The sequence below is a fragment of the Aspergillus oryzae genome, chromosome 5, assembly GCF_000184455.2.
Source record: "Aspergillus oryzae RIB40 DNA, chromosome 5".
NCBI lineage: Eukaryota > Fungi > Ascomycota > Eurotiomycetes > Eurotiales > Aspergillaceae > Aspergillus > Aspergillus oryzae.
This window is the reverse complement of record NC_036439.1, coordinates 3,787,245-3,811,336: the sequence shown is the minus strand read 5'-3', so window position 1 is coordinate 3,811,336 and position 24,092 is coordinate 3,787,245. Positions and strand designations below refer to the sequence as shown.

Here is a 24,092-nt window from a genome sequence, read left to right as displayed (position 1 = left end):
ATACATTACGTACTTTGAAGAAAAAGCAAGAGCGCCCAGGATACTAAGCCCATTTGGGTTTTCATTGAGACACCTATTTTACGCCAGAGGTAATCCTTCCAGCGTGGCCCCTCCAAATTACATGCAGGTTCCTAGCCATAAGTTAATCCTGGCGTCCTCTCACCGTTGACCGTGATGCCGATGGCGGACAAGAACCCCACGGGCAGAATCAGACTGCCGCCCAGACCCGCCAGGACGACCGACGACACCACTGTTGCTGCTCCTCCTTCCGCTTCCCCCATTACTACGACGACTCCAATTACCACTTCCATCAGCACCACCAACAATCTCACCTCCACCCCTAGTCGTCACCCTGTGTTTAGTCACGAGGGAAATTTTGTGCAGCCCTCCTCATACCTCCGCCCGCGCGGTCTTTCGCATCCAATGCCCCCAGCCCAGCCCGAAAGGGCGATCGATCGGGAAGAGCGACAGGGCCTAGTGAGTTTCAATTTTTCTTAGAGTTTTTGCTTTCTTGGTCGGGCCTATTTTATTCGCCCTAATCCTTTCATCACCGGATTGTTCTTCCCTATTTTTTCCTTCCCCTCTGGTTGGTATTGGTCCAGTCTTGGGCTTGTGGCTCCCTCAGACCATCATGCTATTATCTCCAACCACGAGCTGCGATTTCCTACTATTCATTCGCCTATACTCTTCTCTCCGAGAATGCCTAGCGAATATAGTTGGATACTTTGGCTAATAACTCTCGCTATCGATCATATCTGTCTGTAGTGTGCCATTCGCAACTTCCTCAAAGTCCGTAACAGTTACGATGTCCTTCCGCTTAGCTTTCGGCTTATCATCTTCGACACGTCTTTGTCAGTGAAAGAGAGTTTGAATATCTTAATCCAAAATGGCATGTACCTCCCTTATTCGGTGAATAGCGCGGTGCCGGTGTCGCGAAATGGTGCGACGCCGCAAACGGGCAATTCGATATCTTCAGGAGGAAGATGTACTGACGACGTCTCGCATTGCTCGATCAACAGGCATCGTGTCAGCTCCGTTATGGGACTCTAAAACCTCGACTTTCGCGGGTCTTCTCACCACCTCCGATTACATCAATGTCATTCAATACTATTTTCAGAACCCTGCGGCTCTGGGTGAAATAGATCAATTCCGACTGGACAGCCTCCGAGGTATGTCACTCGCCTGTCCCCACAATTTATCATACCCTTGGACCGGCATTGATAATGAGTCATAAATCTAGAGGTAGAAAAGGCTTTAGGGGTTGCGCCACCGGAGACCATTTCCATCGATCCGGAGAGGCCTCTCTATGAAGCCTGTCGGCGCATGCTTGACTCTCGGGCTCGACGAATTCCTTTGGTCACCAACGATAGTCAAACGGACCGAGCGCATGTCCTGAGTGTCGTTACACAATACCGTATCTTGAAATTCGTCGCCGTCAATGTCAGTGACACACAGAAGCTGCGCAGGCCCCTAGGGGAGATATTGCTTGGCAGCTATGAAAATGTAGCAACAGCATCAATGGATACGCCCGTTATCGATGTGATCCATATCCTTGTGGAGCGGAGCATATCGAGTGTACCCATTGTAAACTCGGAAGGTATGGGGTTGCTTAGTCTAACTTCTGTCCAAATACTAAAAGAACCACTTACTTCCAGGTGTTGTATACAACGTCTTCGAATCAGTTGATGTTATCACATTGATCAAAGGTGGTGTATACGATGACTTAAGTCTAACGGTTGGAGAGGCATTGAAAAAACGGTCCCCAGTATGTTCGGTTGTTGAAACTCCCCTCCTGTTTATGGACTGACGTAGGACCTCCCTAGGACTTCCCTGGTATCTATACATGCTCGTTAAATGATGGTCTGGATACTATCTTTGACACAATTCGCAAGTCTCGTGTTCACCGCCTGGTAGTGGTGGACGAAAACTTCCGACTAAAAGGCGTTCTCACATTGAGTGATATTCTGCAATATATCCTTCTAGAAGGCGAAAACGACGAATCGTCCTAATGTAATCCAGACATCGCGCTCAGGGTGCCTGGTGCACAATTAAAACTTGCATGGGAATGGCGTTAAATTCTGCTTTTTACGGTCAGTGAAATGGTCTATTGTGAAGGATTCAACGGAGACATGGTTACGTTCAAATCGCCCTTCTCGTCTCCAACTAGGGCATGGACTCTCGACTTGCAGTGCACGAGGAAACAAGGTATTGTATGATGGTTTAGATTTCTATTGGGTTGGCCCTCCGCTTGTCGGGTTTACGTTCTGCCCACGAATTCAGCATTGGCGTTTGGATTGACCATAATAGATTTTTCTTTTATGCATGGCTATTGTTGTGAAGATCCCTGTCTTTGTCCCTCAAACTATCCTCCATTGTCTTTGTTGGAGTATGTATTGTATTTCTTCTATAGTTCTGATGACATTGTATGATGCAGCTGTAGCCGTACACTTGCATACGGTAAGATGATGTACTCTCATAGAGCTGATACGTTTAAATTTTGGAATGAATACCTTTCACCAGCTGATATATTGAACAGGGCCTTTGTATGCATTCAGCATACGCCAGAGCAGAAGGAGCGACTATTACATTCGCCGGAGGCAGTTGCTGCTATAGTCTCTCACTGTGTTTCAAGTTTTAGTGTCTTCGAACTCCACTTCATGGTACCATAGTCCTACTCCAATTTCACCAACGGGCGTGATCTACGATTTCGCGTATTACACGTTGCGCCTCACTTCTGATATATTTGGGGCAGTAATGGGGCTCTTCAGCCTCTTTTCCAAATCATCTGCGAGCGAAAGCAGTGCACGAACATGGACTCTTGCAGGTCATGGGAAGTTAAGCGACACTCGGCACCGTCAATATACAGCTTTACCAAGTGATATGGGCCATGATACGTCGATTGGGACGGGATCAAATTCCGCTTGCAACGAGCAGTCCAGAGAAGGTCACTCTAATTCATTACGCCAGGAAAAGCCACAGGCGCAGCATGAGCAAACGCCTTTTCTGAAAGATTTTTCATCTCATGTAGGCACCAATGACACAAAAATAGCATCCTTGGACGCAGCTGCCAATTCTCCGCATTTGATCAAGGGCTCTGGACGCTTCGTGACCCTCCTTCGTTCCCGCAAGTCTCGACGCCGGAAATCTCAATTTAGAGCCCCCGAACTTCATGATGAGTATGCTGCTAGAAATTCTGGTTGCTGCGCCTATATGTGTACTGTGAGCGATGATACTGGAACTCATCAAAGCGCAAATGGGCGGAGGCTACTCCAAGACCACAAGAACCTACTGGGTCCTTTTGAGGACAGAAAGGCTAGCGACAGAACAACACTCTCTCAAAAGTCTGATCTCACAAGCGTGACTGTGTCTCACCATTCATCAAAACGCACCTTAACGCCTATTGCTCTCTTCCATAAGGAAAATGTGCGCCAGAGCCCGTTCGATGAGCTTGGGGAGTCCTGTCGACGAGTATCAAGCTATTACCCCATCTTGGAGCCATCAATGACCACCACCAGCTCCGCAACGCAAGCTAGCTCGTATTGTGGTGACATGAATCCGGAGATAGCTCACATGGCTGGGATGCTTGCAAAGAGCGGAAATCCCTTCGATCAAGAATCTTTTCACGACCATGAAAACCTACCACTCGTCACCTCGTCTCGAACTGTATCGAGAGATAGCACTTGGTCGTTTCATATCGACCGACACACAGCTGCTGTCGCCTTCAATGAGCTTGCTGCTCAAATACATCTAGTTCCACTGGACTTGGACAATTATGAGTCGGACAAAGAATTTGGTCCGGCTGCCCCAGGTAGATTACCCTATGAAGTGCCCACGTGGTGTGATAAACCTTTTCTCATAGAGCAACAGTTGATGATCCCAACGTGATTGGAGACAACGAGCCCCCACGACGCCGCGATAGGGTCCTTGGTCGGATCCGGGTAATGCGATCAACCCTTCATATGAAAGCTCAGCCTGCCGTAACCCATACACGAACGCTGCGTCGTATGAAAACATTGGCCAATTTCTCTTCTCGGTCCTGCGAACTGTCTGCACTGAAAGGCAGGTCTTTAGAAAATCTAGCTCGGCTAGGAGGACATAGCTTTCTGAGCTTTCCAGTGGAATTCGCACCGGCTATCCTCAGGCTACCGACATGTTTCGTCGCGACTATTTCCTATTTGAGATGCTTTGGTAGGCATCTCCTATCCATGTACTACAGATCGTGGTTCTGGTGTCTACTTACTAACGCAATGGCCAGGGTTGTCCACGCCAGAAGTGTTCTGTAACGCGGGTAACTTGAAGACGGCCGCCCGGATTTACAATCACTTTGCGAGACAGGTGCTGTCCGCTGAGAATGTGCATGATAGGATTGAGGTGACGGTCCGGCGTGGTGAAATGCCCGTCGATCTGATCAGAATTCTCGGCCATGATACTTCCTGTGAATGCTCTTCGCAGGTTCTCAGTGTTGGCTGGGTGTTCAAGGCTCTACTGGCCGGACTGCCCGGCGGAATCCTGGGGTCGGCACGCTTGTACCGTATACTCGTTAGCATTTGCTACGGGCGTATCGCGGAGAGTAACGAGCGTAATGGCGGCTGTAGCGGTAGTCTCTCTCCCCCAGGTCACACGAAAATGCAAGCAATCGGTCTCGCGGTCCTGGCGCTCACCACGCCAATGCAGTTGAATCTCATCTGCGCCTTCTTCGGGCTCTGTGCAATGCTCCTGTACGAGACCGAACGCGCGAGTGAAGTCGATGAACTCGGCGGCGACGTTGGCCGAAGTGGTCTCATGCTGAGTGTGGAGCGCCTCGGCCATGTTCTTGGGCCACTCTTGAACCCAGACGGGGGAGACGGTGGGCAGGATACATTCCGGGCCATCGAGCGAGAGATTGAGAATCAGCGGGTGATGACGATGTTGATCGGCAGTTGGTGCAGCATCAATCGACAGTTGCGAATCTGGCAGAATCAAGGATCGGTCGCGCGGCGGGGGTCGTTCTTCAGGTTATTCAGTTGGGAGCAGTCGTTGGCCGACGCCGAATGTCACGTTGGCGGATGACGAGTCAAGGCAGGAAATTCATTAGGAAATTCTCAAGAAAATCTCAAGAAATCCATCCTCCTTGTTCGGTCTGTTTTGGGCCAAAAGTCACAAGCCTCGCTTCCTTCTTTTTCCCTGATTGTCTTTTTTTTTTCTGCTTTTCATTTTCTTTTCTTTCCTTTTCCTTCCTTTTTTCTTTAAAAGTATCTCTCCTAGTCTATGATAAACTTTGGTGTATATCCCCCTGTAGACGAATCATAACGCAAAGAACGTATCTTTAAGAGCAGGACATGGAGGGGGCTGTGTTAGTGTTTACGATCATCGTCTGACGGTCGTCCAGGTTTGCCAATCGGACAATTATCAGCCGCCATAATTGGGTTCTGGGCTTATGGGGGGAAAACGGCCGAGCATGGCCAATGCAGGATGCGGCGTGGTTGGCACAATCTAGACCGTCCAAGCCAAACGATTATATCCGGTTTGTTTTTACTTAATGAGTACGAGGGCATCGGAAGGAGGGAACCGCATCGCTTAGAGCCTGTTATTGGTAGGGACGTGGCTAAAGGTAGTTCGTTACTACTATGTAGTGGTGGCCGGGCGTTTCTCGGTCGGCAGATAACACAGGGTACAATTAATTAATCAATCAATCAATCTCATTAGAGTGAGGGTCCATTTCATGCGGAGTAAGCAAGTAAGCTCTGTCGATCGGTCAACGTTGAATCGTCGGCCCTCTGGTCCGGAACAACTAGTGCGCTTCTCCATTCTTGTTTTCGTACTTACCTGGGGCAGCGTATGTTATGTATGTACAGTACTTTGCTCTCTGCATATCATTCTCCCTTGAGACAGAAGTACTGTCAGTACGCTCATCGCAATACAGTAGAATCAAAATAAAGTTACAGATACTATCTTGGTCCTTGAAACCTGTTTTCGTTTGTTCCCCCCCTCCTCCTCTCTCTTTTTTCTTTCTAATTTCTACTTGTACCTTTTCAATTCTTTTTCCAAACCCAATTCAGCTCGTCTTGAGTCATAGTAAGGCATGCGTCAGGTTATTGAATTACGGATAAATCGGATACAACGGTATGGATGCCCCGTACCGTACATACAGACAGACAGACATACACATGCATCTCACTTGGCACCAACCAGCTCCACCTTCATCTGATACCCATATATCCTGCTTTTTCGGATCTTCCCCCGTGCCGATACAAGAGAGAGGGGGGGAGGATTCTTAAGGATGTATCAGCTACCCGCCATCGACCAGGTATCTCAAGAGACGAATGCGGAAGACTCCACCAGGGAAGAGCAATCCGCCAACCAGATGGGGGTGATGGTCTCCTCTTTCCAAGACAAAGAGCATCTGCGCTGTGGAACCCCAAGGTTTCACTCTTGGCAGGAAAGGTGACGTTTGCACTCTGGGTTCCAAGTGTACAGAATTTTGTTTTTGTCGCTGGTCAGACCCATGGTCGTTCGCCCACCTGAGAAGGCAGGGGAGCTCTGGCCAACGCTGACAGAACTGATTCAACCTTGGTTGGCATCCTTGTCTGAACCATGAACCGGCTGGGAGTCCTCAAGGGTCCTTCCTCTCTCAGTACATTGAGAAAGTCTCCATGGTCTGAGGTTCACTGTAAGGTACAGACTTTTTTTTTTTCCTGGCGTCTCCACATTGGTATCATGCCGGATACTTCCTTCTGTTGCCGTATCCGACCCCGTTCTCACCTTTTGTCGGGACTGTTGAAAGGATCCATAACAGTAGATGAATGGGTACAGATAGGATGAAAGAACCCATTAATCTTCCATGAAGATAGCTCCGTTCCGCTGAGAGTGGTTACCAGCTGTCCGACTTGAGTGGTACTGTAAAGCCTTAAGGGGTAGCTCTGACTCGTGCAATGAATGAGTTAATTAACTTTTTTCTATTCTATTTGAAACGTAATCAATTGATGTTTGGTCATTATTGCTGTTGTTATTATTATTATTATTACTATCATTATCATTATTTCTCTCTTTTCTTCTCTTCTCTACGTTGACTCCTCGTTTTCGACACGTTGATTGGGGGGTTCTTGTTTGGACTTGGAGATCATGATACAACAATCGGATTACTCTCCCCACCCAGTTGGCGGTGATCCCCGATTCTCCATTTACTCCATAAGTTGATCGATAGAATTATATTCAATTAGTGTTATGATTATTATGAATCGATTATCGTCGATCGCAGTTGAAGTTCCAGCCGTCAGCCGGGGTACCACGGTCTTCTTCCCTGTCTATTAAGTTTGCCAGGCCGTCAATCGATGATTTCATCCCACTGGGGATGGAGGGGGAGTACTTTTGAAACATTCGATTGGGTTTGGGAAGATCTTCGGCATAGCAACTTCTCGTTCATTCATGAAGGTATCGAACAAGCTCCTCGATGCGACTTTGAGACTCCAACCCCCCGGCTATCCATGATGTCAACGACCCCTCCGCCAGAGAATGCTCATTGGTCCTTCTTCTCCCCGTGGACCTGGTCCGGGATGAGAAGCCTAACCAATCAGGGACTGTCGGGAGTGTTTGACAGGTTGTTTAATCGCTGGGACGGCGAGTTCGGGAGGAGCTGAAGTCAAGAAGAGAGAGAGAAGGTTGAGAGGAAGACTTCGAATGTCATCGACCCCAACTCGTGATCCCCGGCCAATCATGGGTTAATCTCAACAAGAAAAGAAAACAACATCCATCAAACAAACAACCGTCGTTCAACTGTTTCCACCCGTCTCCCATGAAATTCAGTTCTCCCTTCAATTTCAATTCAAATCCAATTAATTTAATAATTTAATAATTTAAATTCAGCATGGACCGTCTTGTGTGTATACCCGCCATATAGGGAACTCATTATCCACCTGGCTTTTCTTCCTTTCCATGATTCTTCATTGCCTTTTGCCCCCCCCCCGTCTCTCGTATCACAAAACCGCCGTCCATCTCCCCCAATTGAATCACCCAAGTTTTTTTTTCGCTTTTTGTGCGGTGGTGCATTCTCACAGTTCGATGGAGTCACTGACCAGGGTCAATCGTCTCGCAACGTCATCCGTCCCACAGGGTTGCGGTTGCACTTCCACCCAGGCTGGCCCACTTGGCTAGAAGCTTTCTGCAACTTCCTTAATCTTCTTGTCCTTGGAAGGTCTGGACACATGGTCCGATCCCAGAGAGAATCTTCCATCGCTCCAGTGGGTCCCCTTGCCTTGATACCCGGCCTTGGAAGGAGGGCTCTCTAAATACGGATTTATTTTCCTACCCTCCGTTCTGGTTGAAGAACCTTCTTCTCCTTCTTCTCCTTCTTCTTATTCCATTGCTTCGCTTTGTTGGGAGAAAAGAACGACGTCTCGGCCTTTTGCCAATTCCCGTATTGTCAACCGTGGTAACACTGCCTGTCGGCCACCCGCACTTGCCTTAAAAACATACTCTCTTCCCCTCTCCGCTACCAAAGCCTCTTCGACCACCACCTGAACCTCTCTTGATATTTCGATCATACGACTCCTCTGCTCGCCGGCGAAGAGGGTCTTAATACTCTCGCTGGACCTTTTCATATCTAATCTACTCTGATCTCTCTCTCCCTCCGTCCCCTTGTCGGACTCTCCCTCTCTTGTGTGCCTTTTTCTCTCTTCGCCTCCCCAAGGTCTGACATATATTCGTCGTCATCTGGCCCCTTCTAACTCTCGCTCTCCCACTATCGTCAACGACCATCCTTTGAGCATCCATCTGTATTCTTCGTCTCTTCGTCCCGCCACCGATCATCAATATGTCGGTGGACCAAACCCTCTACAGCCGCACTCCAACAGCGATGGCAGATCCCACCTGTGCCGGCCCAGCTGCCTTCACCGCGGCGGGCGCTTTCTCACAGCCTGACCTGATGGCTTTCTCGCTCCGAGAAGAAGAACCGATCTGGGGCTTCGACACCATCGCGCCGTCCATGGCCTCATGGCAAGGCAAGATGGAGCAACAGACCTTTTGCAACCCCAACATGGAGAGGGGCCTTAAAAACACTCACGTCCGCAATGGACAACCAACACCGCCTCCCTTTGACGACAAGAAACTACAGACCCCCATGGGGGAGATGTACCCCGTGGCACAGTATGCCTTCAACAGCTCACCGCCCGAGTATGCACCCCCGAAACATCGCAGCAGCCTTAGTGAACAATCACAGACAGATGGTTATGGGGTCAGTACCCGACGTCGCAAAGCATCAGCCATCGACCAGTGTGAGCAACAGCAAGAGCGGGAGAAGCGGGAAAAATTCCTGGAACGGAACCGGCTGGCGGCCAGCAAGTGTCGACAGAAAAAAAAGGAGCACACGAAGCTCCTAGAGACCCGGTTTCGCGAGGTATCCAACAAGAAAGGAGAGCTCGAGTCCGAAATCGAACACCTGCGCAGCGAAGTGCTCAACCTCAAGAACGAGATGCTGCGGCATGCGCAATGTGGAGACGAGGCCATCAAGATCCACCTCGCCCAGATGGTCCGGTTGATCACCTCCAAGGACACCCCCAACCGCGATCTGGTTTCTCCCATGCGATCCCCTGAACAGATGGCGGCTTCCACTCCTCACGGGCTGTCATTCGGATTCGACGGTCCCATGCAGCTGCCCTCGGAGATGGGGTCACCGTTGGATCAGCGACGAGACTCCGAGCAGTCCATTATGACCGAGTCGTCCTACACATTCTCCACGGATGACAGTTTTGAAGAGCTGATTAATGTTTAGCGAGTTGAGTTACAGGAGCTCTTGTCTTTCCTTTTTTTTTTTTTTTCTTTATCTTTTTTTGCTTTCCTTCCTTCTTTCCTTTTTTCTTTTCGCTTTTATTGTCTCTTTTGTTTGCGATATTTGCTCACTACATCACTCTTTTCTTTCTGCATCTCGGTAATGGTGTCGGATAAAAGCGACTTGCATAATGCCCGGTTCTCGCACACGAAATGAGATGTCCGAAATGTTACGAATCTGACCGAGTTCGCTGCTTTACTTATGACGGGCTCTGGAGTTTGGAGTTTAATGGGATACAGGCGATTCTTACGATTCAGGGCCTGGGCGGATTACTTTAATGGAGTTGCTTACTACTGGGCTGGCTGTATTAATAGATGTTGGAGGTTGATGTACCGGCCTTGGATTGCTCTGGGCATCCGGGTGGTCACTCGTTGGCGGTATTACAATCGGGTGTATAATACCAGGTTTAGCGAAAATGGGAAAATATCCCTAACAAATTCCATGATCTCGTAGGCCGTGCCATACTTGGGAGTCTGAGGAAGGATCTCCCTCTCCACAACATGATAAGCTCGGGATCACCATAGTCTTTTCCCCCAGAGTATGTTGAGATCGGTCCAAGTTGCCTCAGAGATCGAACCATACCTCCAGACATTACATCAGACGTGATATCAAACTTGGTCCGTGAGGCAAATCCTCCTGACGGTGGCAATTGGGGCTAGCAACGGACTCTATCTCCGGAAGGTCGTAACTGGTGACCCATCAACCATTGTTGAAATAGAATTAAATCCCTGAGAAGGCTGAGCTCCACCATGACATATACCAAACTCTCCTTTTCCCCTTTTGGTTCCATTGGCGGATATCCTTCCTCCTATCAAGCGTTCTTTATCCGCTCCCTTTTTAACTTTTTTACTTTCACCCCCTATTTTTACCTTCCTTTTTTACTTTTTGTCTAAAGTACGGTCCCTGTCCTGGTGAGTGCATCACGTCGGTTATCACGTCAGGTGATCATGTCAATTCTCCTTCTCCAAGAGCAGGGGGCAAGGGGCAATGTCGCAAGGGACAAATGGGGGGTTTTTTTTTCTTGGGGTATTGGTTTGTTGGGGCTTGTAGATTGTAATGGGGGTTGGGGTACTTGGTATGTGAAGAATGAAGTGGAGAGTGGGGATTGTATTGTGTTGAGTGCCATTGTTTGGTTTGAGTGATTGTTTGTTTGGGAGGTAGTATGAGTATGAGTATGGATAGTAAGGGTACGATACGTAGATGTAGATGTTGATGTGGATATAGACAGGGAATAATAAATAATATTTATATTCCTTACGAGACTTTTCATATAGTATCTCTCACTGTAAAGAGAAGCTAGCATGTGGAAATAGAATATCAATTGGTGGATATCATATTCACAGTTCTCAATCTCTGTCCTATACACTAGTTCATTGTATTATTGGCAATTGACTATTCCTGGTAAGGAGTCAGACTTAGGATGTGATATACGTCCTGAATACAAAATACTATTTACTCTAAGACGATAATAAAATCCCATGGAAAGACCCATTCAGTCTTACCTCGGTAGTTAGATCACTAAGTATTGAACATACAGACAGATAGATAGATACTGACAGGTAGATACTAGTAGAAAGATAGGGCTAATCCCCGGAAAATAACTCCATCTGCCTATCCATTGGTCCGAGATCCATTTCCCACTAACATCCTTCCTTCGTCTGTCTTACTTACCCTGTAAGTACTACGGAGTAAATAGACAGCTAATACTACCCCTATGTGGATACAAGTAAGTCCTGCAGATCACTAATTCCCCACTATCGTGACTATCAACATGCACGTTCTCACATCTGGAAGAGATCTTAACTCGAGTCCCGAAGCATGGTCACTACGTCACGTCACCTATCTATCTATTTAGTATCTACCCTAAACTAAACTAAACTAATCCATTCAGTGACTAAGTCAATCTCCTAGTCAGGTAACACATTACTATACTAAGAAGGTAGCTAGGTAAGTACGTAGTATGGTCCGATCTTTTCAGATCAATTGTTTATGACTTCATAGGTTACAGCGGGATTTGGGCGGTGTTTGGTGTGGGGCTCCTTTTTTTCTTTCTCTATCTTAGGGGTTGGGGTGGTTTGGTTCGGTGGTTGGGGCTGTGGTCTGTTGTCATTGATTGATTGTAAATCATGAGTAGGCTAATTGGGCTGATTTTTGGGCTTTTTTTGCTTTGTATTGTGTGAATGTACTTTATTGGGTGTTGGGGGTTTGTTTATCTTGGTGGCGTTGGGATCAGGAATTGAGGGGTTTCATTGGTGTTTGGTTGTTTTCGGGTTGGAGGGTCTAGATTCTGGTGGGTCGGGTTATTTTTGTTATTGTGTAGTATCTACTTTGTATGCAGGTTAGTTTTGGGTCTTTGTAGATAGTACTACATAAGTTCATACTAGAGTAGATGCCAATGCAAGATGACGATGTCCAGATTCATACTTAGTATCGGTGATCTATTGTGTCCTGTTCTAGTATACTCTAAGATTCATTCCTCAATAGACCCGTACCTCTCACCACCCTCTCTATCTCTATGTCTAGAAGAAGAAGAAGATATAGAACACCTGTCATCACTCTTCCCCAAACAAGCTTCTCCTTCCTCATCCGGAACAATCTGCTCAAACAGCACCTCGATCTCCTCCAAGCTCTTCCCCCCTGTCTCAGGCAAACACCCCCACACAAACCCTGCAATGGCCAGATCTAGCACCCCGAATAACAGAAACGTAGCCCATCCCATCCCCGCCAGGATATATGGCGTGCTAGCCGACCAAACGAAATTGCCGAGCCATTGGGCCGCGACACCGGCCGCAACGCCTGGTTCGCGGATACGGGTGTTGAAGAGCTCCGCCGTGCAGGGCCACGGGAGGGGACCCCAGGAGAAATTGTAGGCTATGATGTCAAGGTAGATTAGGGAGATTGTTAATATTCCTGTGGATTTGATGCTATTACTAGTCGTCTGGGTTGGGGTAGTGGATGGGTCCGATCTGACGACAAAGGCAGTGGAGGCCATGCAGAGGGACATGGCCAAGGCGCCGAGGATGAGCAGGGGTCTTCGGCCGAAGCGTTCGGCGACCCAGATTATGAACGCGAGACAGCTGATTACTTTCAGAGCGCCGAATACCCCCGTTAGGAGGAGCGTGAGGGACTGGTTTGTGCCACTGCCCCCCACCAGGAGGGAGAAGAACTGGGGTCCGAAGTAGGCCATTGCCGTAGCCCCGGTGGATTGCTGCGCGAGGAAGAGACTGATTCCTAGCAGGAAACGACGGGCATTGGGCCTTTCGAGTAGTTCGCGTACATGGAAATCTGCGGTGGCGTGGCGGTCGGCTTCGATGCCCTCTTTGATTTGGACGAATTCGGCCGCGATGGAAGGGCCCGATGATGCCCGGATCCAGGTTAGACTGGTCCAGGCTCGAGGGGAGTCTCCTTGGCTTAGGAGCCAGCGAACGCTTTCGTCGAGACTTAACATGCCGAGGCCCATCAGGGCGCCGGGGACCAGTTGTAGGGCTAATGGGATTTGCCACTGGGCGGCGGTGGGGGCACGGAATTGGATTCCGTAATCGACCCAGTACGAGACGAGGATGCCTACGGTGAACGTGAACTGATAGCAACTACCTAGTCGGGCGCGCATGTCCGTAGGGCTCATTTCAGAGAGGTAGATGGGGATCACCGTGGCGGATCCTCCGATCCCGAGACCGCAGATCACCCGGCCAAGGTAGAAGACTGGCAGGGAGTGCGAGTTGATGACCTCAAAAATGACTCCCAGACAGAAGATGGCAGAGCAGTACATCATCGCTCGGCGACGACCGTGGCGGTTGGTTACAGGCCATATTGCCAGACAGCCAGCCAGGGCGCCGGCCTGTTGGATCCCTACTGCTATGGCACTCACACGGGTTTGGACATCAGGGGTGCAATGAAAATCGCGGAGGAATGAGTCGAAGGTGAGAACACCCCCTGCAGATTATTAGAGAGGTCTGGGGTGCATGCCATGTTAAAACCAACCGATAACGCCCGAGTCATATCCGAAAAGTATGCCACCGCAACAGACAATTGCCGTGAGCCAGTATATGCGGAATACTCCTTGTCGCGACAGGAGCTCAGGTTGCACTGTGGCGGACTCGGTATGATCCCATTGTGGGATCTGTGCGTAGGACCTCATATTATTCCATTTCGCCCTCTATACTCCTCCTGACAGACGAGATGCATGCTCTTGTATAGCAAAGAGGAACAAGCGAAGTACGTACACTGATTACCCAAAAAGGATACAGCTGACGTCAGCTGATGGCGCCCAAAAGCGACAAACAGCCGACAGCCGATACGCAACGAACAGCCCTAATGGCGCCATATTGTGTATCAACGAGGAAATGATATTCATCTGGCGGAGATCCTCACTGGAGACAGCTTTGGAGCCCGCCATTCAGCTTGCTTCTACCCCAGGTATATTCATACCCCTGGGGATGAGGCGTTTCGCAAAGCCGACAGCCGACAGACGATCGGATACAAACAAAGAACCTAGTTTAGATAATCCGGATTAATAAAGCCTGTTCTGCGCTTCTCTGACCGAGATGAGGCCTCTCTACTCTCTACCCTCTAGACTATAGTCTATGTAATATTGACGGACATCATGGCTCCCAAGCGCCCTAACTTCCTCGTCGTTGTCGCCGATGACCTGGGCTTCTCAGATATAGGCTGCTTTGGCGGCGAGATCCGCACACCGAATCTCGATCGCATTGCGAAACAGGGTGTGCGGTTTACTGACTTTCATGCTGCGGCTGCATGCTCGTGGGTTTCCTCTCGTGACACCAATACTACTCCTGATAGAATAGAGCTGACCAAGATATATAGTCCCACCCGCGCCATGATCATGACCGGCACAGACCACCACATCGCCGGCCTGGGCAACCTCATCGAATGGACCAACATCTCCGGCCAGAACGGCCCCAAAGGCTCCGCGATGAGTACCGCTCCACAGCGCGGCATGCCAGGTTACGAGGGGTATCTCAATGAGCGCGTTGTGGCACTCCCCGAGGTCCTCCGCGATGCAGGCTACCACACCCTCATGTCCGGGAAATGGCATCTGGGCCTGACACCCGAGCGTTCGCCATTTAACCGCGGCTTCGATCGCTCTCTAGCCCATCTCCCTGCCTGCTCAAACCACTACGCCTATGAGCCCCAGCTACAGGGCACCGATGAGACACCCACTTTCCTGGAAGCTAGCTACATCGCCCTGCACATGGAAGACGACAAGTATGTCAAGAAGCTGCCCGAGGGCTGGTACTCATCCGATGGATATGGCGACAAGATGCTCCAGTACCTCCGTGAATGGCACGACCGCTCCGATGAGCGTCCCTTCTTCGCCTACCTTCCCTTCACAGCTCCACATTGGCCCCTCCAAGCTCCTCGCGAGTATATCGACCACTACCGCGGTGTCTACGACGACGGTCCGGAAGCACTTCGTCAGAAACGTCTCCAACGCCTGAAAGAATTAGGCATGATCCGCTCAGACGTAGAAGCCCACCCCGTCGTCGCAGACGAAGTCAAACCCTGGTCCGAATTCACACCAGAGGAAAAGAAGCTCTCCTGCACCGCCATGGAAGTCTTCGCCGGAATGGTGGAGTGCATCGATACTAACGTAGGCAAGGTAGTCGACTATCTCGCTTCCATTGACGAGCTGGACAATACATTCGTCTGCTTCATGTCCGACAACGGTGCCGAGGGCGCTGCCTACGAAGCTTACCCCATGGTCCAGAGCGGTGTCATGCCCCATCTCCAGAAATACTATGATAACTCACTCGAGAATCTCGGCAACGGGAACTCGTTCATCTGGTACGGACCCCGCTGGGCCCAGGCCGCTACTGCGCCGAGTCGGTTGTACAAGGCGTTTACCACGGAGGGAGGTGTCCGCGTGCCATTCTTAGCTCGGTTTCCGTCGTCTGTTTCTGTGGGGGATCATGTGCGTAACGGAAGTATCACGGATCAGTTTGCGACGGTTATGGATCTTGCTCCGTCTATCTTGCAGATGGCGGGTGCGACGCACCCGGCGCCTTCGTATAAGGGTCGTGAGGTAGTATCCATGCGTGGTCGTAGCTTTTACCCTTGGGCGACTGGTGATGCGCCCCGTATTCATGAGCAGGAGTTTATTCAAGGATGGGAAACGTGTGGGAGAGCGGCACTTCGCTTCGGGGACTGGAAGATTGTCTATATCCCCAAGCCGAAGGGCCCTGAACGGTGGCAGTTGTACAATCTCGCCGAGGACCCTGGAGAGATCCATGATCTGGCGGAGCAACATCCCGATCGGTTAAAGCAGTTGCTGAAGTTGTGGGATCAATATGTTATTGAGACAGGAGTGATTCCGTTGAACCCGGATTTGGGAGAATTTCTGGAGGCAACGGAGGCGCAGATGCCAGAGAATGCGTGGATGGAGTATGATTACTGGAAGAAAGGGGCGAGGGATGAGCCTGAGAAGTTCATGAGAAACCCGCCTAGGTTCCAGAGAGTTGTTAAACAGTTTTAGCTGTAGGATTGTTGATGTATATCTCTGTACGAATGTAACGATTGATTCATGCCGTGAGCTTAACTTCACAATGTCGTGTTATATAAGCACGAAGGGGTCTACGAAGAGTTCTCGCCGCACAAGGCGTGAATCTGCCCACGTTCGAGATGCATCCTGGCGTTTTGTCATCTCCTCAAGTAGCTGCAGTATCTTCTTCGCGTTGGGATGTCGCTGTGCTACAGGGCTGTGATCACTGGGCAAGTCGGCCATGCGCTGCATTTCCTGTATAATCCACCCTCGCTGCTCCAATGAGCCCTCCAGCCCGGCCACGAATAGCGGCCAGGTGAAGCTGATTGGCAGGCGATGGTTCTCACTGCCAGATTCCACCGTGGCCAGCTGGATGATCTGGTCCACCGCACGATGCACCCGGTCTGTCCGCGGGTAGATCACAAACGCCACTCGGTGGAGGTATATGAAGATGGCCAGGAAATTGGCTATATACTGGCGAAACGTGCGACATACTTCGTCTGCCACGGCTGGCTGAAGGGTGTTATATAGTTCTTCTGGCTTGTCATAAACATCAAGCACTCGCGGTCGTTTGTTCCAGAGGCCTTCTAGGTCGGCACCGATTTGGTGCGCAACCTGGAGGACTTCGAACTCATCGCTGACTGTCCCACGCCTGCGGTGGTGCATGTCGAGGCAGACAATACGTCGGATCACTTGTTGGGCCTTAAATAGGAAGGAATATGCGGGGCCAACAATGGCGTTGTGTATGAGATAACCGGGTTTCGAGAGAAGCTCGTCCTCCGATCTTTGATCCATCTCAGAAGTGCCAGCTTGATCCAACATCCCGAGCTCAATGAGCGGATCCCCATCACGGCCAGCAATTAGCGCTCTAACGTCCAGCAAAGATATCCATGAAACTATCAAGTGGCCAAACCCGGTCCATGACTTGGTCCTATGGTGGAAACGCTGTAGCAGCAAATACGCCGAATGGAGATAGGACGTGTTCGAGTCTCCTAGGTCTGGCGATGATATTACCTATCCATGTTTAGCTCGATACGCACGCTGGAAAACATATACATACCTCCGACAGCATAAGCAGGAAAACCGCCGTCAATGCCCGCTTCAGTAGTGAATCATCCATACTCTCAGTAACACAGGACTGGATCTCCGAGCTCGCCTGTCGATGATACACCGGGGCCGCTCTCCACCGATTTTTTTCTCCCATCGCCTTACGTATATCAGAGTAACAATACAAAGCATTTAACAAGCAACTAGCATCTCCTGAATGTGAGACAATAACGTCGCGTACATAATTCCATTCCAGGGCAATGGACCCAAATGTCGTAGGCGGCGGATCTATCTCCGCGAAATGAGACAGTAGTTGTTCTTCGTAAGTTTTCCGAGTCTCGGGCCATATCGTTCTATCGCCTGAGAGCACATTTTGTACCCCTTCTGATTGACTGTCAGTCGGGCTGGGGAGTGTCTCGACGGACGTATCTACAGTCCAAGTCGGTTGTTGCACTATATGGTTACTACCTCCGACATGCCCCGGTGTCGTTGGAGACAGTGCCTCGCTGGTAAGAGTAAACGCAGACACTCCGTTCGTCAGGTCGAGATGCTTCTGTTCGAAATCCGACGTAATTTCCCCAATAAAACCGAGCATATCAAAACTCGGGAAATCAGAAACTGGAACCGACGTTGACGGCAAGACATGGTCTGTCACCTGGTGAGGCAAGATATGTGACGCCCGACGAGGACGCAGCTCACGAGGTTGCAAAACTGTGTCGAAGTAGTTTACATCCAGACGGTCTGGAACATGAGTGGAGGCCGAGTCGATGGTGAAAGCCTGCTGAGGAACTTGGGAAATTCTCTGGGTACTCCGTCGGGATGCAATTCCTGGAACAATAGTTTTGTAGATGCATTGCAGTCGCAGCCGAGTACAATTGGCACAAGTTGGTTTGGCCTCGTCGCAGCGGACTTTACGTGCGCGGCATGTCAAACAGCCGGTGCGTCGGCGGGGACCTGATCGGCCTGTTCCCCGTGCTTTCGGAACCTGGTCTTCGTTAGCTATGGGTTTGAAAGACACCTTGCAGGGGATTCACCTCCATAGTTGGCTGTGATTATCTGTAGTCATGGCGTAACGGTTGCAGTGCCAGAGTTGAAGTTGAATTAATTCAAGAAACTAAAGACGGACGGCGCTTCCCCGCAATTCGGCAAGGGGCGTGATTGGCAGGTCATACAGTTTTCTATACTCGGTATATAAAAGAAACGGAATGAAAATTTACAGAGATATACTGCTGTTTCATAAAACTTTCTCATATATTGAATCTTCCATGGTTCAGTTCTGTGTTTATCCAACGGGTGATCCAAGCAACACGACTATACATGCCAATATTTATCATCATATCATATGTCCCTGGAAGGCATCTCTCGGCCAAACAATCGCAATTTATCACCTCCAAAACACTTAGATGTATGCAGTAAATGCCCTCGTTCCTTCCGGACGTACGCCGCGAAGCATACTGCTGCCATTGCAATTGCCCCGTAACTGATAAATACTGGATATTTGAACTGCTCTGGCAGAGGGAAGACGATGGTCGTTGCAAACGAGAACAGTTCGAAGATATTCTGCAGTGCCATTTCCGTAGACGAAAAGCGGGCGCGTGCATGTTCATCAACGCCCTGGTACCGTCAGCAGAGAAGCTAGGGTACTTTTAAGGACACTGCTTACCTCCTGCACGAGAAATTGTACCGATAAGTCGAACCCCCATAGTCCAACGCGACTTAGGGCAACGCCTACAATGAGACTCACCGCAACAAGCTGGGAACTGTTGTCGAGGAATGCAAAGGCAGCAACCGCAGCGGCTAAGCAGGTGAACTGCCAATTCAGAAACCACAACCCGGATCGAATGGGTCCGATTCTATTCATGATGAATGGGGCCGCCCATGTCCCCGACAGTTCTGCGATCACAGCACCAATTCGCATGCCACTGACTTGCAGAGAATTGAAGCCGGTATGAAGCAAATAGGTGACCATCGTCGTTCCAAATGAAAGGACAGTAAGATAAAGTAAGCTGAGGGCGAATGACGACAGAAAGAGAGGACTAGAGACATATTCCCGCCATGGAGCAAGTGCGCTTCTAGCGTACTGCACCGTGCTGTGAGCTATGCTGCGTTGGAAATTCTGGCCATCAGAGGTTGTTTCTTCTCCTTCATTTTGATTATCATCGGTTTCTTGATTTCGCACCAGTTCTGGCACTGATTTGTATACCTATGTTTTCCGTGAGTGGTTGCGACCGAGTTAGAATGAGTAATGGGATGGTACCTGCGCAATTGCAAAATATTCTACCAAAACGCATGAAGCATTAATGCCCAAGGTCGTCCATATTGCAACCCGGGTTGAAAAGCTGTCTATTAAAGAGATAACCACAGGAGCCAGAAGCTTGCAGAAGAGATCTATCCGTCTCATGGATGCATTCAAGTCTGACTATATGTCAGTCCACTGAGCGCTACCGTAGAAGATAATCTCACCTTGTCTTGGGATTTGTAAAGCATCTGATACCACGATTGCCTTTTGAGAGTTAGAATGCCTAACTTGACATAAATAATGGAAAAAATCTCACCCAATCTCTTTCCACCGCCACGGTGTTGGCTGTATAAGCCAGCTTCTCGAAGCACGCAAGCAGAGTGACCACGGCGAACAAGAGCGGAGAGATATAGGACGGCCCTGACGTGGTCAGGAGCGCAACAAAGCATGCACAAGATAACGCCACGGGAAGTCGTTGCCATACTGGACGCTGGTTAATACCCGATCTCGAAGCTAAAGTAGAATGAGGACAGATAAAGCATACTAATGGACTGTCGGATCGCCTTCAGTCGATTCGACCGATCTACCATCGATCCCAACCAAGACGATAGCAGTACGGCAGACAAAGAGCGCACCAGTGCATAGACGGAAGCATACAGCAAAGTGCCTGGGAAGATCGAGGCCAGGAACAAGACCGCTCCGAACTCAAACATGCGCGAATTCCATGTCGACAGGCTGTGTGAGATGTATAGTCTGACAAGCACTGGCTTTGACGCACGTATTGGAGTCTCGATAGACTCTGATAAAGATGACGGTGGCAGGAATGGCTCCGCCTCATCTATTGAGTCCAGGCGAGACATCTTTGGAGATAATGAATCTATTGACGAGATGTCTTTCTTTCCTTACCTCCTTCCTTTTTGTTCTCCTATTTCATTCTTGGCTCGCTACATTTGAAGTCTGAGTCACAGAGTCTATGACGATGGATGGTGGAAGATGAAATATACCGGAGAAGCGGTGGACTGACGATGTGAAGGTCTCGGACCGAAGCGCATTTAATTCACCGATAACTAGAATCAATCCAATTCGTTATCTGATTAGATTATGGATCCATCTCTCACCCAAAAATTGTCAACCGATATACTGAAGGCCTTTAGGAGTCGGATCCACAAAATTCTCGCTTTAATACCCTGAGATACCCATAGTAGTCACCCCCTACACAGATCCCTGATCAACAATACCTAAACTCCACCTCCGTACGGATCCTTTACTATGAGATGATTTCAAGGTCTATGAATGTACGCTCACAGACAGATCTAGTTTGTACCGTCTAGCTCCTGTAGATATATGAAATACATGTCAATAAAATTATACCCATTGTAAAAACCTGACAATCAAAAGTACAGTGGAATTGAAAAAGCGCCGTTTACATCTTTTCTTCCTTTATTTATTCCCAACGCAGACCCTCGGGAGTCTGAACAGTTCGTCGGGCCAACACTTCCGCAACCTTCTCACGGACACCTTCCTTGTTACCCCATTTCTGAACGAAGTCACTGACCGTCTGCTGCTTGTTCTCCGTGTTGTCGCGCACAAACTTCGCAATATCGTTCTCTGTGGGAAGGCCATAGTGGGCATGAGGATATTCGCTGTAAGTGGTCTCACTGAGGAGCGGCAGGCGAGACTCCTCCTCAGGGATCTCAAAGAAAGCATCAACATCCGCCTGAGAAACTTCCTCGAGGGTAGCGGGCTGCCAGGAGGCCTGGCGGGGAGGCTTCGACATGAGACGGGCCTTGACACCCTCGACGAAATCCGGGTGCTTCATGAACTTGCTAGCAATGTGATGTTCACGTTGGAAGGTCTCAGAGATGGACCACTTCTTACCCAGGCGCATCTGGCGCAGAGTAACCCTGAGCGAGGTGGGGGAGCGAATGGATAGAGTCTCCAGGGTCTTCTGGGCCCATTCCTTCTGCTCGGTTTCCTTCTCCAGCGCCTGGAAGATTTCTTCCACGGTGTTGTACTTGAAGCATCGGTCAATGGCACTGCGCAGGCCGCCAGCAATGAGCATTGGCTCCTCCGCCAATGACGGCAGACCGGTGGAGAACTCAGCCATGGTGTTGTTGACCAAGTCCATGCGCTCTTGGGGGGTAGCCTGATCCTGGAAGACCAGCTCGGCCAGACGGTTGGTGAGGTTGCTCAGCACGCTGGAGTGGAAGTAGTGTGTAGCAATACCGGCATAAAGAGCCTGGACACCGGTCAGACGCTCCGAAGTGAGGGCGAGGTAGGTTCCGATTTCGCCGTCAAGACGGGGCAGGAAGAAGGAGCCGCCAACATCCGGGAAGAATCCGATGGTGGTCTCGGGCATGGCGAAGACAGTGCGTTCAGTTGCGATACGGAAGGGGGCATGAACACTGAGGCCGACACCACCTCCCATGGTGATGCCGTCCATGACGGAGATGAAGGGCTTGGAGTAGGTTGCGATGGTGTGATCGAGTTGGTATTCCAGACCGAAGAAGTCGGTCGACTTCTGCTGTCCCTCAGGGCCCTGCTCATTCTGCAGAGCGAGGGCTGCAACGTCTCCGCCAGCGCAGAGAGCTTTTGAGCCTGCGCCGGCAACCATGACAACGTTTGCCAGCTGGGACTTTTCCCACTCCTGTTCGATGCTTAGCTACCATAACCTTTGTATAACCTTTCACCAATGCAGCTAACCTTCAGTCGAGGGAGGATCTTTCGAGCCATTGAACCGTTCAGGGAATTGAGCTTCTTAGGGCGGTTAAGCTCGACCAAGCGCACTCCGTACAAAGAATTGAACAAAACATCGTCGGGCTCATCGCCGGGCAACTCTTTGGGAAGGTTCGTGGAAGTTGACATCTATAATGGCAATCATTAGCAATCAATTTACTAAGCACTAAGGGGACGCTCAAGTTCATACTGTGGCAGCTTTGAAAGCTGGGTTTGTCACTTTGGCGCGGAGAGGCATGGTTGCTGGTGAAACCCGCGAGATCCAGCTCGACGGTGTTGATAACCGGGAGATATTGTGACGGAGCAACATTAGGCAGACCTTAGCCTGTCGGACGGAAAGGAGAAACGGATAAAGGGCGAAGAGAGGAGGTGTATTAGTAGTATCAGAGAAGCTCACGGTTAAAGACGATCTCCGCTTCGCTTGACCTCGGAGTTTTTCGCGGCGGACGATTTTCCTCGCCGACTGAGCAGCCGAGCGTCCTGTAAACAGCTGATAGCCGGCCCATTACCTCCACAGGTCCATTTTTGAGGGGTTCTCTTGGTCTGACTATGTTTTGTAAATTACTAATTCTCTCAATCTGTTCTAAATCATGGGCGGACTGGATCTTTTTCAAGAATAGGTTGTAGGAGTAACTCATTCCCCATGCATATCCATATCACACCACCAAAACGACACAAGAAACGAAGCTTGTTTGCTTCTTCAGGTCAAATTACAAGTGACAATCATACATTGCTAGATTCTATTTGTACAGATAACAGTTCCTCAAAACCCAAAAAATAACATCCATTCGCCCGTCGACAAATCAATACAGAGCCTTTGCAGGCTTAGCAGCCAAGTCCCTCGAGTGATTAGCCAGGATACGGTCCAGCGCCTGCTTCTCGATAATCAAACGTCCCGTTTCCAAAAGGTCCTTGACATCCACATCCTTGCGGTCAAGGATCTTCGCATGTTCACCCACCTCACGCACCGTAGCAAAGAGGCCCTCATTCGGCTGATCGGTGATCAGGGTCGACCGCCCAAACTCGCGGCCCCAGTTGTTAACCTTGAAAATTTCTTTAATCAAATATGGCGTAGCGTCTTCCGGGATTGAGATGTCGTTGTCGATAATGATCAACTGGCCGCGTCGGTACCGATAGCTGAGAGCTATCCGCCATGCCTGGTCGTAGATCTTCTGAGGAAGGCTCGTGGAGAAGTCTCGAGGGTGAGGACCGTGTGCAACACCTCCTCCTTTACGGATGGGAGATTTCTTGTCGCCAACACGTGCTTTACCGGTACCTTTCTGCGCATGCAATTTCCTGCCACTTCCATGCACGTCGTCCCTCCACTTGGTGTTTGCCGAACCTTGTCTAGTCATGTCACCTTCGTAGATGACAGCCCGATGTAAGATATCCTTCCGCAGGGGCATCAAGAGATGGTTCCGAGGGTATTCAACAAAGCGCAATGGTTCCATCGAAGGGAAGGAGTAGGTGGTCGCCCGCGCGGGTTCTGTAGTCCAGACGGAATTGGGAGCTTCCCGGGTGAGGTGCTCGGTAGTGGCTTGGGACTCTGTAGCCATTGACCGTGAAAAGGACTTCGTCAGGCATCGTTGCTGTTGAAGGTGACATGGTTGTTAGAGTTGATGTTATAATTGTGTTGCAACCGGGAACATAAAGAAAACGACAGCACATACTGTAGTGGTCTCAGACCCCGAGAGCAACCCACCAGTGCTTCGGGAGAGCCATCTTAAGGCACGAAGAGCGTCACCTCCAGGCATTGTGTTGTCAGCAAA

The 24,092-nt window shown here is 49.8% G+C and overlaps 8 protein-coding genes across 8 annotated transcripts; 3 read left to right on the top strand and 5 right to left on the bottom strand.

Annotated features, from left to right (window-relative positions):
- Positions 1–631: 631 nt before the first annotated feature.
- Positions 632–2,009, top strand: snf4 (AMP-activated serine/threonine-protein kinase regulatory subunit SNF4; the record flags this gene model as incomplete). The annotated part of the gene is made up of 6 exons (XM_023237728.1): positions 632–715; positions 766–940; positions 1,020–1,169; positions 1,241–1,597; positions 1,656–1,765; positions 1,824–2,009. 6 exons carry the CDS (start codon positions 632–634, stop codon positions 2,007–2,009), a joined length of 1,062 nt encoding a protein of 353 aa, XP_023092527.1.
- Positions 2,010–8,788: 6,779 nt separating this feature from the next.
- Positions 8,789–9,745, top strand: atfB (bZIP transcription factor atfB; the record flags this gene model as incomplete). The annotated part of the gene is made up of 1 exon (XM_001824080.3): positions 8,789–9,745. One exon carries the CDS (start codon positions 8,789–8,791, stop codon positions 9,743–9,745), a length of 957 nt encoding a protein of 318 aa, XP_001824132.1.
- A 2,527-nt stretch (positions 9,746–12,272) lies between these two features.
- AO090120000417 (sugar porter family MFS transporter) lies at positions 12,273–14,198 on the bottom strand (the record flags this gene model as incomplete). The annotated part of the gene is made up of 3 exons (XM_023237727.1): positions 12,273–13,735; positions 13,784–13,861; positions 14,174–14,198. The coding sequence occupies 3 exons, from the start codon at positions 14,196–14,198 to the stop codon at positions 12,273–12,275; spliced, it is 1,566 nt and encodes a 521-aa protein (XP_023092526.1).
- Positions 14,199–14,405: 207 nt separating this feature from the next.
- AO090120000416 (arylsulfatase) lies at positions 14,406–16,295 on the top strand (the record flags this gene model as incomplete). Its single annotated transcript, XM_001824078.3, has 2 exons — positions 14,406–14,563; positions 14,627–16,295. 2 exons carry the CDS (start codon positions 14,406–14,408, stop codon positions 16,293–16,295), a joined length of 1,827 nt encoding a protein of 608 aa, XP_001824130.1.
- Positions 16,296–16,373: 78 nt separating this feature from the next.
- AO090120000415 (uncharacterized protein) lies at positions 16,374–16,967 on the bottom strand (the record flags this gene model as incomplete). Its single annotated transcript, XM_001824077.3, has 1 exon — positions 16,374–16,967. One exon carries the CDS (start codon positions 16,965–16,967, stop codon positions 16,374–16,376), a length of 594 nt encoding a protein of 197 aa, XP_001824129.3.
- A 1,714-nt stretch (positions 16,968–18,681) lies between these two features.
- Positions 18,682–20,447, bottom strand: AO090120000414 (putative iron-regulated transporter; the record flags this gene model as incomplete). Its single annotated transcript, XM_023237726.1, has 7 exons — positions 18,682–18,696; positions 18,804–18,962; positions 19,012–19,551; positions 19,606–19,691; positions 19,812–19,851; positions 19,904–20,007; positions 20,132–20,447. The coding sequence occupies 7 exons, from the start codon at positions 20,445–20,447 to the stop codon at positions 18,682–18,684; spliced, it is 1,260 nt and encodes a 419-aa protein (XP_023092525.1).
- A 584-nt stretch (positions 20,448–21,031) lies between these two features.
- On the bottom strand, positions 21,032–22,633 carry AO090120000413 (mitochondrial 37S ribosomal protein mS47; the record flags this gene model as incomplete). Its single annotated transcript, XM_001824075.3, has 3 exons — positions 21,032–22,234; positions 22,291–22,452; positions 22,514–22,633. The coding sequence occupies 3 exons, from the start codon at positions 22,631–22,633 to the stop codon at positions 21,032–21,034; spliced, it is 1,485 nt and encodes a 494-aa protein (XP_001824127.1).
- Positions 22,634–23,126: 493 nt separating this feature from the next.
- Positions 23,127–23,879, bottom strand: AO090120000412 (mitochondrial 54S ribosomal protein uL4m; the record flags this gene model as incomplete). Its single annotated transcript, XM_001824074.3, has 1 exon — positions 23,127–23,879. The coding sequence occupies one exon, from the start codon at positions 23,877–23,879 to the stop codon at positions 23,127–23,129; it is 753 nt and encodes a 250-aa protein (XP_001824126.3).
- Positions 23,880–24,092: the final 213 nt, after the last annotated feature.